Here is a 12744-nt window from a genome sequence, read left to right as displayed (position 1 = left end):
CAAACTCGCTCAAATCCTTACGCTTGCCCATTTTTCCTGCTTCTAACACATCAACTTTGAGGGTTCACTTGCTGCCTAATATATCCCACCCACTAACAGGTGCCGTGATAAAGAGATAATCTGTTATTCACTTCACCTGTCATAATGTTATGCCTGATCGATGTGTGTGTATACACACAAGGTTGTCAAAATAGCTGTCAAAGATCACTACAACCTTTAAGCTGTGTAATTAGGGTACGTACATTTAATTCTCGATGTACCCCAAGACCACCCTGTTCAAGTGTGTTCATTTATAGGCTAGGCTGCTGTAGTTCAGACAAGGTGAGTTCTGGCAGGCCCTTCTCGGCCTTTACGGAGTCAAAGGAAAACACATTTAGCTGTGCAATTGACCCGACTCACCCAGTACAGAGATGTGTGTGAGAAAAATGGGCCACTGACCCCTGGGCTTCCCCCGCTGCAGGAATGCAATTATAGCTCCCAACCTAACTCTGCTCACCTGGGACGTTCCCTATCACATACACACACGCTCCCTAAGACCCTTTTAGATGTGCTGCCACACTCATTGAAAGACTTTCCAGGGAATTCTAGTTGGTTCATAAATAATTTAACTCCTCAGATTATTTTTACACTCGGGAGGAAGTGTCAGTCATTCCTCCATACTTTTAGATTTTCATCTTAGATCTTTTCTCGATGTTGGATCAGATATTTTGAAAGGGGTTTATTTCTTCGGCTAAGTTTGTGGGCTTTAGAGGAAGTGCGTCTCACTGTACGTTTCATATTTAGGAAAGGAGTTGGTTTCCTCCCTCAGTGGTCTTTTGTAAACTTCTGCACCCTTAAATGGAAAGGCTGTTCGATCCCAAGCAGAGAACAGATTGCAAAGCTGTGTGGATTAAGAAAAGAAACGGAGTTTCTCCTCTGACGCCTGGCTAGACAGACGGTGGCCCAGATCAATTCTGCATGTGAACAGAGCCATGTTTCTGTACAGAAGCTCTCCAGCCCTTTATCTTCAGCACAGGGACTGGTGTAATGGCGATAGAGGGAGGACCTGGTGAGAAGTGACTCGGTGGCCCAGGGACGACTTGAAAGCTCCCACCAGGATACTCAGAAGGTGGATTTTGCCTTGAAAGCTCAGCTGAAGTCCTCAAGCATTCAATCGGCCTGCATTGCAGAATCCCTCCAGCCCAGGGGGAGCTAGAAGGACGGGAAGGGGGGTTGGCTTGAAAGGGGTCTTCAATGGGATAAGAGGGCTATCGTCTCTGAAGCACCAGCCCCTCTCTCGCTTTGAGGACCCAGGAAAAAAGCAGAGAGGAAACGCTTTAAACCGAACAAAAAGAGCATGATAAGGGAAAAGGGAGACCAAGAGGAAGAGAGAAATCGAAGAGGATCAGTTTGTGGTGGAGGCCCGTAAGGCCTCCTGTGTCCGTGGCTTAGCAGGGCTGTTGTGCTGATGAAGAGATAGAGATGGCAGTCACAGGCAGAGATGGAAGAGATTTGGTGCAGTCTGGAAAGAAGAACAGAGGCCCGTCTCTCGTCTTTGTAAAGAACCTTGAGATGGCTACTTTGAGCCCCCTCCCCAGCAGGCATACATGGTAAATGCCATCCTGATTGGATGAACTCTGACCTGCGACACATACTGTGAAATGCTGATAGATGTCATGGCAACGAGGTGGAGGATAGGCCATGTTTCTCTGGGATCTCTGCGTCCCCTTTCTTAGCCACGACATGAGACGCCTGTCTCAAGTGACATATGTAGATTAGCACTTAACAATCATGGCATATGGAAATCAGCTTGCAAAATGTGACCCAACAAGGCAAAATGTGTTTTATGCATATGAGGGCTTAACATTTAAAGGGATACAGGGTCTTCTTTGAATGCAAATGGACATTATTGTCATGCAAAGTATTGCAGAGTAATACAAGAAACATTGTGAGGGAGACAGTGGAGTTTTCTTAGTCATCCCAGGGCTCCAGACCGCGACTAAATAGTTGCATTTTGTGGCCTTTTTTCAATAATAGGAGCAATAATAGACATCGCAACGCGAGCTCATACATGGACGATCTCGATCACGCGACACCGTTACTAAACAGTGCTGGAGATCCAGTGAGAAAGGGCTTGAATTCTCCTCAGTATTAATAACATCGCTACTGCGAGACCTAGTGGGAAGCAGAATTCTCTGTTATAAACCACAGATATCAGAGCAAACAGAGCTGATGCGGAGACCAGGATAAACATTTGAAACATTCAGGGGTTTCAGTCCACAAATCAAAAACATTCACCATGGATTTAATGTAACACCCCATGGTATTGAGGAAGAAATGGTCAAATGTGTGTTTTTTTTTTTACATTATTCATCTCAGGGTTCGTACAAACTTTTGAGAGTGAAATTCAAGCACTTTTCAAGTGTTTCACACTTTTTCCAGCACTTCAAAGCTCTAAATATTATCCAATTTTAATATTATTTTTAGTGTGATGATTTTTAAAATTAAAAGTGTAAAGGTGCTAAAAAAACCACTATAACCAGTAGGTGGTGGCATAGGAGCACTTATTTGACTTATTAGACATTTCCACTTCCACTCCACTCCAAAAAAAGTCACAAAGTCTCATGAAAAACTAAAACTTTTCTTCAAATTGTGACTGGATTACACAGAAAACAAGTAAAGAGTGTTCCTTTTAGTTCAGTATGATACTGTAGAAGAAAAATAGTACATTTAATAAGAGTAGAATATTACAATTTTCCTTATAGAAATGAGGTTTTTGCACATTACTGTTGTTAATAAAATTAAAAATATTTCTGCATAACAATTCAAGCTCAGCGCTTCACCGTTAAATTTCCACTAAACAAACATGTACTATTATTAGTAACTGCACTTGTTAACAAAACAATAGTATTTTTATGATTAAATCAACCTTATGATACATTTTCCTCCAGCGCCACCATCTGTAGAACTTAGTGCCACTGCTCTCAAATGTTAGTCTGGAGCCCTGCATCCAGAGCATGCCGTGAAGAAGAAGAAGAGGAGTAAGCTTACGTCCCAGGCGCTGCTGGGCAAAGAGGCGGTGCGATGGTGTGCATAATTTGACTGAGAGGCAGTTAGAGTGGCACTGACCTTTTCGGCACAGATTAGATTGCCTGCCAAGACCGCTTAACTGTAGCCCCAGCTTTCACAGTCAGACACACTTACAACACTGCTGGGGTAGTTATACACCATTCAGGTGGCTGTTTTAAAGTTGTATTTGCCTGAGTAGGTGTGCCTTGCTTTTTTCAGTCTGGCTGGGTTTCATCAGTGTCGGCACTAAAGTGGACATTCTTCCTGTCAGTGCTGAATCAATGCTACATGACATCCTTCCTGCCCTGGTTCTAGCATTAGCCAGGATCCTTAGCCTGATCAATTGATTGAATTAACAGTGATTTTTTTTTCTTTCTTTCCCTCTTTTGACTGCTTATGGCCTGCCTACCATTAGTGGTCATAACAATGTTTATTGTATGGCTGTTGTTGCAGCTTGATGACAGTATGTTAATGAAGCGTTCACCATCATTTACAGATTATGGTCTTTTATTTTTGGCTGACTGTGCACTTTACCCAGCTTCAGATGTGCCAGAGGAGTCAGAAGGTTATCTATAGACCACTGAAACTATTTCCATGCTAGAATGAGGTGTGCCGATCACCGGATACACAGTTCATGTTTTAATGCGACTGCACACTTTTCCTTTTTCAGTACCACAATTAATAAAGCTTACCCATACCTAAATACAATAATACTAAAAATGCACCAAGCTACACTACTGTTTAAAAGGTTGGGGTCAGTATGATAAAAAAAAAAAAAGAGAAATGAATGCTTTTATTCAGTAAAGATGCGTTCAATTGATCAAAAGTGACAGTAAAGATTTTTATTTCAAATGCTGTTATTTTGATCTTTCTATTTATCAAATAATCCAAAGAAAATGTATCATGGTTTCCACCCAAAAAAATTTTTTAGCAGCACAACTGTTTTTAATATTGATAATAAGAAATGTTTCTTTGGCACCAAATCAGTATATTAGAATGATTTCTCAAGGGTCATGTGAGAATGGCTGCCGAAAGTAACAATACGTGACAAAATATTACTGTTTTTACAGTATTTCTGATCATATAAATGCAGCCTTGGTGCGCATAAGGGGCTTCCAAAACATTTAAAAATCTTACTGACCCAAAAATGTTTAATGGTAGCATGTTTAGTAGTACATTTACAATGTTTCCTCCTTTTTTTATGCTGCTTTAATTGTTAGTGTGTAATCAATAGACAGACAGTCTCACAAGTGCACAAGTGCAAGTGTAAACGAATAGACAGAAATGTTTAAAGTTATTTTTGACCGTTATGTACATGTACGTTACATGTAATGTTCAAATGGCACGGACAGTTGAACCCTGATGTGCGAGCAGTTTGGATTTATGTAGCTCAGCTATTGTTCGCATATGCCTGTGCAGTCACAGGGACCAAATAAAACTTAAAAGGTCCCTTTTATTTGATCACTAAAAACCATCGGCACATTGTAAAAAGGGGCAAGCGTTTGTGATGCATTTTATCCCTACTCTGCCTCTTTTGGATCCCTTTACGGAGAGGAGGAGAGACAGATCACGGCCGCCACATCCACTTTCAGTCCTCGTCTTCTTCCTCAGTGTCTTACACTCTCCCTCAAGGTTGTAGTTATCCACTCCACTCTGTGCAGTAGTCACACGAGAGGAAGCACCGTTCTCCACTTCCATTTCCTACCTTAGCTCTTCATCCGTGACAAACCCCTGTTCTCCAGCGGTGCCCTGACATCCTTCCATCAGCCCCTGAGGGGGGCCTGGCCAGCTCCAGCCTTTCTGGGTTCAATCAGACTCTGGGTCTCTGCAGGCTGCTCCCACCCTTCAGGCCGCTGCGGATCCAAACTCTCCCTAACCAGAACTGAAGGACCCAGTCAGCCGGCAGCAGGAGTTTGTCTGTGCGCTCATCACTGGATTTATAGAAGTGCCACTCAGACTGCATGCCCCAGTGCTCAGGACCCACACCCTGACAGGCACCTGACACAACTCCCATTCAGGCTGCCTCTGATGCCTCCATCTGGGCCCAAAGAACCAGGCTTGTCTGCAGTAATCTGGTCCTGCTCACAGCTAGAACAGGCCTTCTTAATTGGTGTTTCTCCGGCATGACAAAACGGCCCTGGATGGGGGTCAGTTACAGTTGGAGATGGTTGCTAGTGACAGTAAATGTATTAGCCTGACATTGTCATACTCAATTCTAGTCAGAATTTGAGTCTGATCTGCTCCATTGGGCTGTGATTATGGGGCGTGTTTCAACCGAACCAGGAAAGACCTCAATTGGATAGACCTACAACCAATCAGAGCAACGGAGCGACGCATAACATTAGTTGTCAAATATCAACAGAACTCGACTGCACTGTGTTGCCAAGTCTGCTGGTTGAAGTGACCTTATTTATGTGATATACAGACCCAGGAATGCGAATTTTAGCAGGCAGCCCTGCCAAAATAACACATATTTTACCCCCCAAATGCCTTTTTTCCCCGGAGAACCCCCCTGGAAAGCTATTGGGCTAGTTTTGAGGAACGTTAGCAATTGGGCGGGTTTTGTTGTAAAAACTTGGCAACCCTGTCTGCACGCATGTTGGAATAATTAATGTTAGAAGAAAAAGATTTGTGTAAACGATCTTTGCCGGTGTTGTAAAAAAATAATTTAAGCATCCACAAAGTACGTACCAACACGATCATCATTTCTGAGAGAAATAGTAAAGGTGAACGCATATACAAACAAGTTCTCCGTTTAGGATTAGAACAAATTCAACCCAAGCGGCTTTGATGACGTGGATGATTACGTTACTGTTTATCATCTGTCCATCATCGTCTAAAGCCCGCCCTGATGATTTCATTGGTCCGAACAGTTTCTGTTTGCCATAATTACTTCTCTACGGATCAAGTCCAGACCGAACTGCCCGAGTTAAAATGTTGTGGGCGTGGCTAAGTTCGGCTGGCATCCAGGCTATAAATGTATTGTAACATAATGAATATTATTGTATGTGACAGAATTTAAACTGAGTACTATTATTCCTCTGCTCCCTCTCTTAGGAACAGGCTTTGCCATGTGTAGCACGAAGGAGAGCCATGACAGCGATGCAGACCTGGATGTAGATGGAGATGACACACTGGAGTACGGCAAAGCCCAGTATCCTTGTTCATTCACCAGGAGACGTCTTGCTCTTCAGTGGTGCAGTAGTGTGCACAGAAACAGTAACTGAAATGCAATAATAGACATCGCAGCACAAGCTCATACATGAAAGATCTTGATCACGCGACACCGTTACTAAACAGTGCTGGAGATCCAGTGAGAAAGGGCTTGAATTCTCCTCAGTATTAATAACATCGCTACTGCGAGATCTAGTGGGAAGCAGAATTCTCTGTTATAAACCACAGATATCAGAGCAAACAGAGCTGATGCGGAGACCAGGAGAAACATTTGAAACATTCAGGGGTTTCAGTCCACAAATCATAAACACTCACCATGGATTTAATGTAGTGACACCCCATGGTATTGAGGAAGAAATTATCAAATGTGTTTTTTTTACATTATTCATCTTAGGGTTCGTACAGCCTTTTGAGAGTGAAATTCAAAGTGTTTCACACTTTTTCCAGCACTTCAAAGCTCTAAATATTATCCAATTTTAATATTTTTAGTGTGATGATTTTTAAAACTAGAAGTGTAAAGGTGCTGGCCACTTTATGGGAAGAAAAAACTCACTATAACCAGTAGGTGGTGGCATAGGAGCACTTATTTGACTTATTAGACATTTCCACTCCTTAATATATGGAAAAAATTAGGAAGTCTCATGAAAAACTAAAACTTTTCTTCAAACTGTGACTGGATTACACAGAAAACAAGTAAAGAGTGTTCCTTTCTGTGCACAGAAACTGTAACTGAAATGAGATGCATTTGTTCCTTAACTCAAGGTTTCAGGTACACTGAAGCAGACATCATTCCTTGCTCTGGAGAGGACCAGGGAGAGGCCAAAGAACGCGAGGCACTGCGTGGAGCCGTTTTGAAGTAAGCTGGCCTTCACTGAGATGATTTCATCACAGACTTTAAAATGACATATAATAACTATAAGCTTGGCCCTTATTCTAAATTTCTGTTTCTGTAGTGGTGGCGTGCCGTCCAATAGAATAACACCCGAATTCTCCAAATGGGCCAGCGATGGTGAGTAGGCCTTTTTTATGGTGTAATTTTCTTTTTATCCACAGTTTTATTGCCTGAAAATATTAGACAATTTGAAAATTGGCGTTTTCAGGTTTGGAAAAGTCAAGGAAATTATTACGATCTTAAAAAATCTCTCATGTATATATGTGAGAGACTTTTTAAGATGTATATATTTTTTTATAAATCAGATTTAACATTTTAAATCGGCTACAAATAAATTGTAATGATTTTAGAAAATTACTATTTTTGATAATATTGAGCATAAGCAATAAATAAAAAGCAAATAAATGAGCATAAGAAACTGCTTTCAAAAACATTTAAAAAATATTACAGACATAACGGTAAAAATACGCATTTTTCTAGTTGTGCTCTAAAATATTTAATCCACTTGAAATTGACCGTTTTTAAAGACCCGCCCCCTTTAGTTACTGTTGCTATGTCCGACAAGCCATGGTGCTCTCACACACACACACACGCACGTTCTCACGTAGAGAAAATACATCTCGGAGCAAAGATGACACTGACAACACGCCGACAGACAGGACAGAGCAAGTTACTTTTGATATGAAACAAAGTCTCCACTTTAAGAAATGTAAACAACATTTAGCGTTTTGTGGCTCTTTAATGCGTGGTGATCGCTGTAGCGCCTCAGTTAAAGCTGCCCGTGAACCGATCATCTCTTCCTTCTAGTTCATTGATAAGCATGAAATAAACATCAATGAACACTAAAAGAAATGTTGTTTCCACCGCGGAAAGACGTCAGTAAACACCGTTTTCCAAGTTCAAGTCCACCGACGTTAATCTAACTCTCCTGACTGCTTTGTCGGACAAAATGGCAGATTCAGCGATGTGATTGGTCAGATCGCCTGTCAATCAAACTCGCGGCGAAGGTTGAATTGCTTCAGTCGCTATAAATGTTAAACTTAAACTAGTAATTCAATGAAAAGGAACCATTTTGAGTCTGTATATTTGAGTTGGGTTGTTATAGAATGAAATCAGGGTTCCCAGGGGTCCTTGAAATCCTTGAAAGTTTGAATCTGAAAAAAAAAAATCAAGGCCCTGGAAAGTTTTTGAAAATAAACACACACAGATACAGGTCCTTGAAAGTGCTTGAATGTATTTTGTGCAAGAAGTTTCCTGGAAAAAAATCCATATTATTCCCTTCCGGTCTCCTAATGTGTTATTTTACCAACACTTTGTGGCCGATCATACTAGCTTGCTTGATTTACGTTAGTTACACACATTTAAGTGTTTCGCCACATTTATGTTCAGTCAATGACTGTATATTGTGCTCAATAAACATAAAACATTTGTGATAATCTGTTGCCCAAATATTTAATGCAATGTTGAACTGCTTTGCTTGTTAAGATAATGTAAAGGCAAGAAAAACTCAAAAGCATATTGATATATCTTCAAACTTCTGGTTACATGAGCCTGAGCTCTTTTTAATAAAACTAGGGCTGTCAAAAGATGAATCGCGATTAATCGCATCCGAAATAAAAGTTTGTGTTTACATAATATATGTGTGTGTACTCTGTTCATTATTATTTATATATAAATACACACATATTCATGTATATATTTAAGAAATATTTGCATGTATATACATTTATATAATCTATAATATATATAAATGTTTTATATATAAAAATATTTTTTTCTTAAATATATATGCTTGTGTGTGTATTTGTATATAAATAATAATTAACAGAGTACACACACATATATTATGTAAACACAAACTTTTATTTCGGATGCGATTAATCGCGATTAATCTTTTGACAGGCCTAAATAAAATCAATGCAAAAGTAACAATGAAATGTGTCCCCACTTGACGTCCTTGAATTTGAGGGTATTAGACCTGGAAAGTCCTTGAATTTGAAGTTAACCAAGGTGTGCGAACCTTGTGAAATGTTGCCCTCATTCATTATGTATGCTCTGTTTGTCTATTTTTTTTTTTTGGCAGAAATGCCGTCGACCAGTAATGGTGAGAGCAGCAAACAGGAGCCCAGTTCTTCATCTTCATCCTCCACACCGAGGACCTGTAAAAACAGTGAGATCGAGAAGTGAGTACAAACACACACCTGTCCGCAGTGGCAGTGTGTTTGCTGGTGTATTGGGGTGAGATTAGTTTGTGTAGGGACTGCAAGATCATAAATGATGCATTTAGTGTGCTCATCTCTCTGGAGCATGCTTGATCACAGGGAGTGGCCCAGAGTATTGATCCCAGGCAGCTGAGCCTTGTCTGGGCCTGACTCGCTGCACAGCCTGGGAATGCTAATATCCCTTCAGCCATTTCCATACTACAGATTTACAGGAATTGTGCAATATTTATCTCTTATTGCAAGAAGTGAAGTCAGATAAAGAGAGATTGGTGGTAACATCTCTCAGATGCTTTATTTATATACAGGTTTCGACATTAAACGCTCAATCTTTGCACAAGTAAAAAAGCCACTTATAAAAGTCAGATATTTTTGTTTGTTTGTGGTGTAAATGTATGTTCTTCTGAAGCAATATTGTCACCAGTCTTCTAAAAGCTCTTACTTAAATCAGCATATTTATTAGGGCTGGGTATTGACACAAATTTCACAATTCGATTTCGATTCACAAGCTTTCGATTCTTTTCAATTCAATATCGATTATTTTGGATATGTTTCATGTATAATACATGGAAAATCTATTTTCTCAAGGAAAAGTTATTTCTGAACTAATGTTGTAAACTATGGGAGTCAGTTGGTACTACATTAGCCTACTAATATTGAAGGTAAAAATTAACTGATTTGTATACAAACACTTAAATTACACTAAATTGCTTTTATATATATATATATATATATATATATATATATATATATATAATAAAGTTATAATATTAACTTTACAATTACATAATCATAATTCTACTCCAATTAGTTTTTTTTATTTAATATAAACATTTAAAGGGTGGCTGTAATAAAAACTTGCCAGATTTATTAAATATTGAAGAACATTGACAATGAATATCCTATGTAATGGTGCATATAATTAGCAAAATGCTCCTCTCTAGAGTTAATTTTTCTAGTTGACTAACGAGTTTATGGATATGGTTTTTCTGAGGTAACTGACGTTACGTGACATTGTTTACTTGTAAGCCGTTTTACTGACGCCTTTCTGCGGTTGAAACACTGATTGAGCGACTTGTGTGACAAGATACGGATTTCGGTAAGTTGTCCTGTATCTTTTAACACACTTTCAGAAGCTCATTCGTGTTTATTTCGCGCTGTTACTGGTATTAAAGCGGAAGAGAAGATGCGTTCATGTTTGCTCCGCGTGGCTGGTTCTCCTGAGCTGAGCGATCTCACGCCACAGCGCCAAAAACAATATGTTTTTGAATTTGGTAAAAAAAAATAGACTAATCGATTCTTGGGATTTAAGAATCGATATTGTTTTGTAAAAGTGAGAATCAATTAAAATCGAGAAATCTATATATTTTTTTTACCCAGCCCTATTGTTTATGATATTTGCTCCCTTAAAGTGATTTCCAGATATTTATGACGGGAGATGTTTTCCTAAACTTATTAAATGTGCCGCAATTCAAGTCAAATTCTTAAATTAAGTGTACACTCAAGCAACAGTGGAACACAGAGAAAGCCAAATGAATCCCTGCACTCCACTGAAAGTGAAGATGGAGGGAGTTTAGCAGGCAGCCTACATAAAGATAAATTTGAATAACCTGAGTGGGTGAAAGGCCGGCCCCTGTAATTCCCTCATCTCTGCGTCCTCATCCATATTCCCAGACAAGTGCTCCCGCTAAACTCTCCTCCCACTTGCTCGTGAGGGCCCAGCCCCACTGAATGGGTAATTGGGGTCAGAGCGCATCTCCTGGTAGAAGAGGAGCTTATTGCCCCAGTGGTGGAGCGCCTGTCCTCTCTCCTGGCTCGATCTCCCTCTGCTGTCTCGAGCTGATCCAGGGTCAGCACACTAGCCACAGACGTACCTCACTCTGCCTACCCAATAGCACAGCTGTCAGTCCACATGACCCATGTCCTGTCTCTATCCCTGTTTAATCCCACTATGCAGGGTTGTCCAGGGCATTGACAATTTTAAGTTTGTATTGTTGCATTTAAAGGTGCCCTATGCAGGGTTTCCACGGGGTCTTAAAAAGTCTAGAATTTCAAAATCAAAATTTTAGGCCTTAAAAAGCCTTAAATTCGCTGAAGTATTCTGTTCTAGGTCTTAAATAATTTTAAACAGGTCTTAATTTTCCTAAGTCCATGTAATGTTACCTCTAATGCTCATTGAAATCCTGCAGCACTTCAAATAGTCCAAATATAATTCGCTGTAATACGACTACAAATGAGACCAATATGCAGCTTACATTGCAGCCAATCAGCTTTAGTGTCTCTTTCAGATTGTACCACAGATGCATAAAACAGATTTTCTTCTTCAGCTAATAGTCCTCCGGTTTTTCGTGTTTCTGCGATTACTAAATATAATGAAAAATCAACATGCATTTTTTTTTTTTGAGATCCTGCATTATTTTTTAACCAAAATAAACAAGATTTATGTATTTAGTTTTTTTATTATTGTCATGTGTAGCTATTGTGCATTTAACATGATAGATAATATGGTGAATGTGGTGTCCTAATTATGAAAAAAAATGCAAATGATAATTTCTGGAAATTACCACCTCAAAATCTGTCATTTTGATCTCAAAAATCACCACAAAAAAAAGTTACGCAATCCTGATGGGATTGAGCTATGAGGAAGTGCAAGTTTATCGATTAGTTCAATTTGAATAAATTAATTTACTTTGCAAGTAAATTTGTGACTGCATTTCCTTTATAGGTCTTAAATTTCATTCATAAAGGTCTCAAAAAAGTCTTAAATTTGACTTGGTGAAACCTGCAGATACCCTGCTATGTAAGTTTTTGACTTTACTAAAGCATAAAAATACCATAATATTTGCAGATTTAGGAAACATGCTGAGTTCATATTAATTTCTACGAAAAACAACGCTACAGCCAGTTATTCTGCTTTGAAATGTGCGTTCTGTGTCTTAATGTCTGTTTTTGTTTTGGTGTGTGTGATAACGCACGTTGCCAATTTACCCAATAGTATTTGGACACCACAGGTTGCCAATTGGCGGAAAACAGCGCATTTCTGACATGGACTAGCCCTTCAAAAACATGTTATAAATGTACATCAATGACGCTTTTCACAGAGCACTTACACAGATATCCACTGACTCGCCTTCGTGATTTAAAATGAAAAAGAAAAAAAATCTATATTGCGCCGTGAAAATTGCTCTCGTTTCCCTCTGGACACTGCACGAACTATGAAGATGTTTCCTTCCTCTTCTGTCTTTATTTCTATTCTCATCTCTGTGGGCAGTTGATGTTAAGTTATAATGACCTCTTTACATTGTGATGCAATATGTTATTCCATTTGGAAAGATATTTCATTTACGCTACTATAGTTGCAGCTTGAAGTCGCGCTGGTATTAAAAAATATTTTTAAGGTATTAAAAAAGG

General features: G+C 39.4%; 1 protein-coding gene across 2 annotated transcripts in view; it reads left to right on the top strand.

The window, feature by feature from the left end:
• The window catches only part of rnf220a (ring finger protein 220a), a gene marked incomplete at its 5' end in the record, with an annotated part of 170342 nt that overhangs the window by 134899 nt on the left and 22699 nt on the right, over positions 1 to 12744 (top strand). For both annotated transcript variants that reach the window (XM_079820325.1, XM_079820326.1), the window contains 4 exons: positions 6106 to 6202; positions 6992 to 7078; positions 7176 to 7231; positions 9198 to 9297. In XM_079820325.1, the coding sequence (XP_079676451.1) occupies positions 6106 to 6202; positions 6992 to 7078; positions 7176 to 7231; positions 9198 to 9297 (340 nt within the window). The remainder of the gene's footprint in view (positions 1 to 6105; positions 6203 to 6991; positions 7079 to 7175; positions 7232 to 9197; positions 9298 to 12744) is intronic.

This window comes from Gobio gobio (assembly GCF_949357685.1).
Source record: "Gobio gobio genome assembly, chromosome: 6".
Taxonomy (NCBI): domain Eukaryota; kingdom Metazoa; phylum Chordata; class Actinopteri; order Cypriniformes; family Gobionidae; genus Gobio; species Gobio gobio.
Note: the sequence above shows the minus strand (reverse complement) of the source record. Positions and strands in the feature narration are given on the sequence as shown.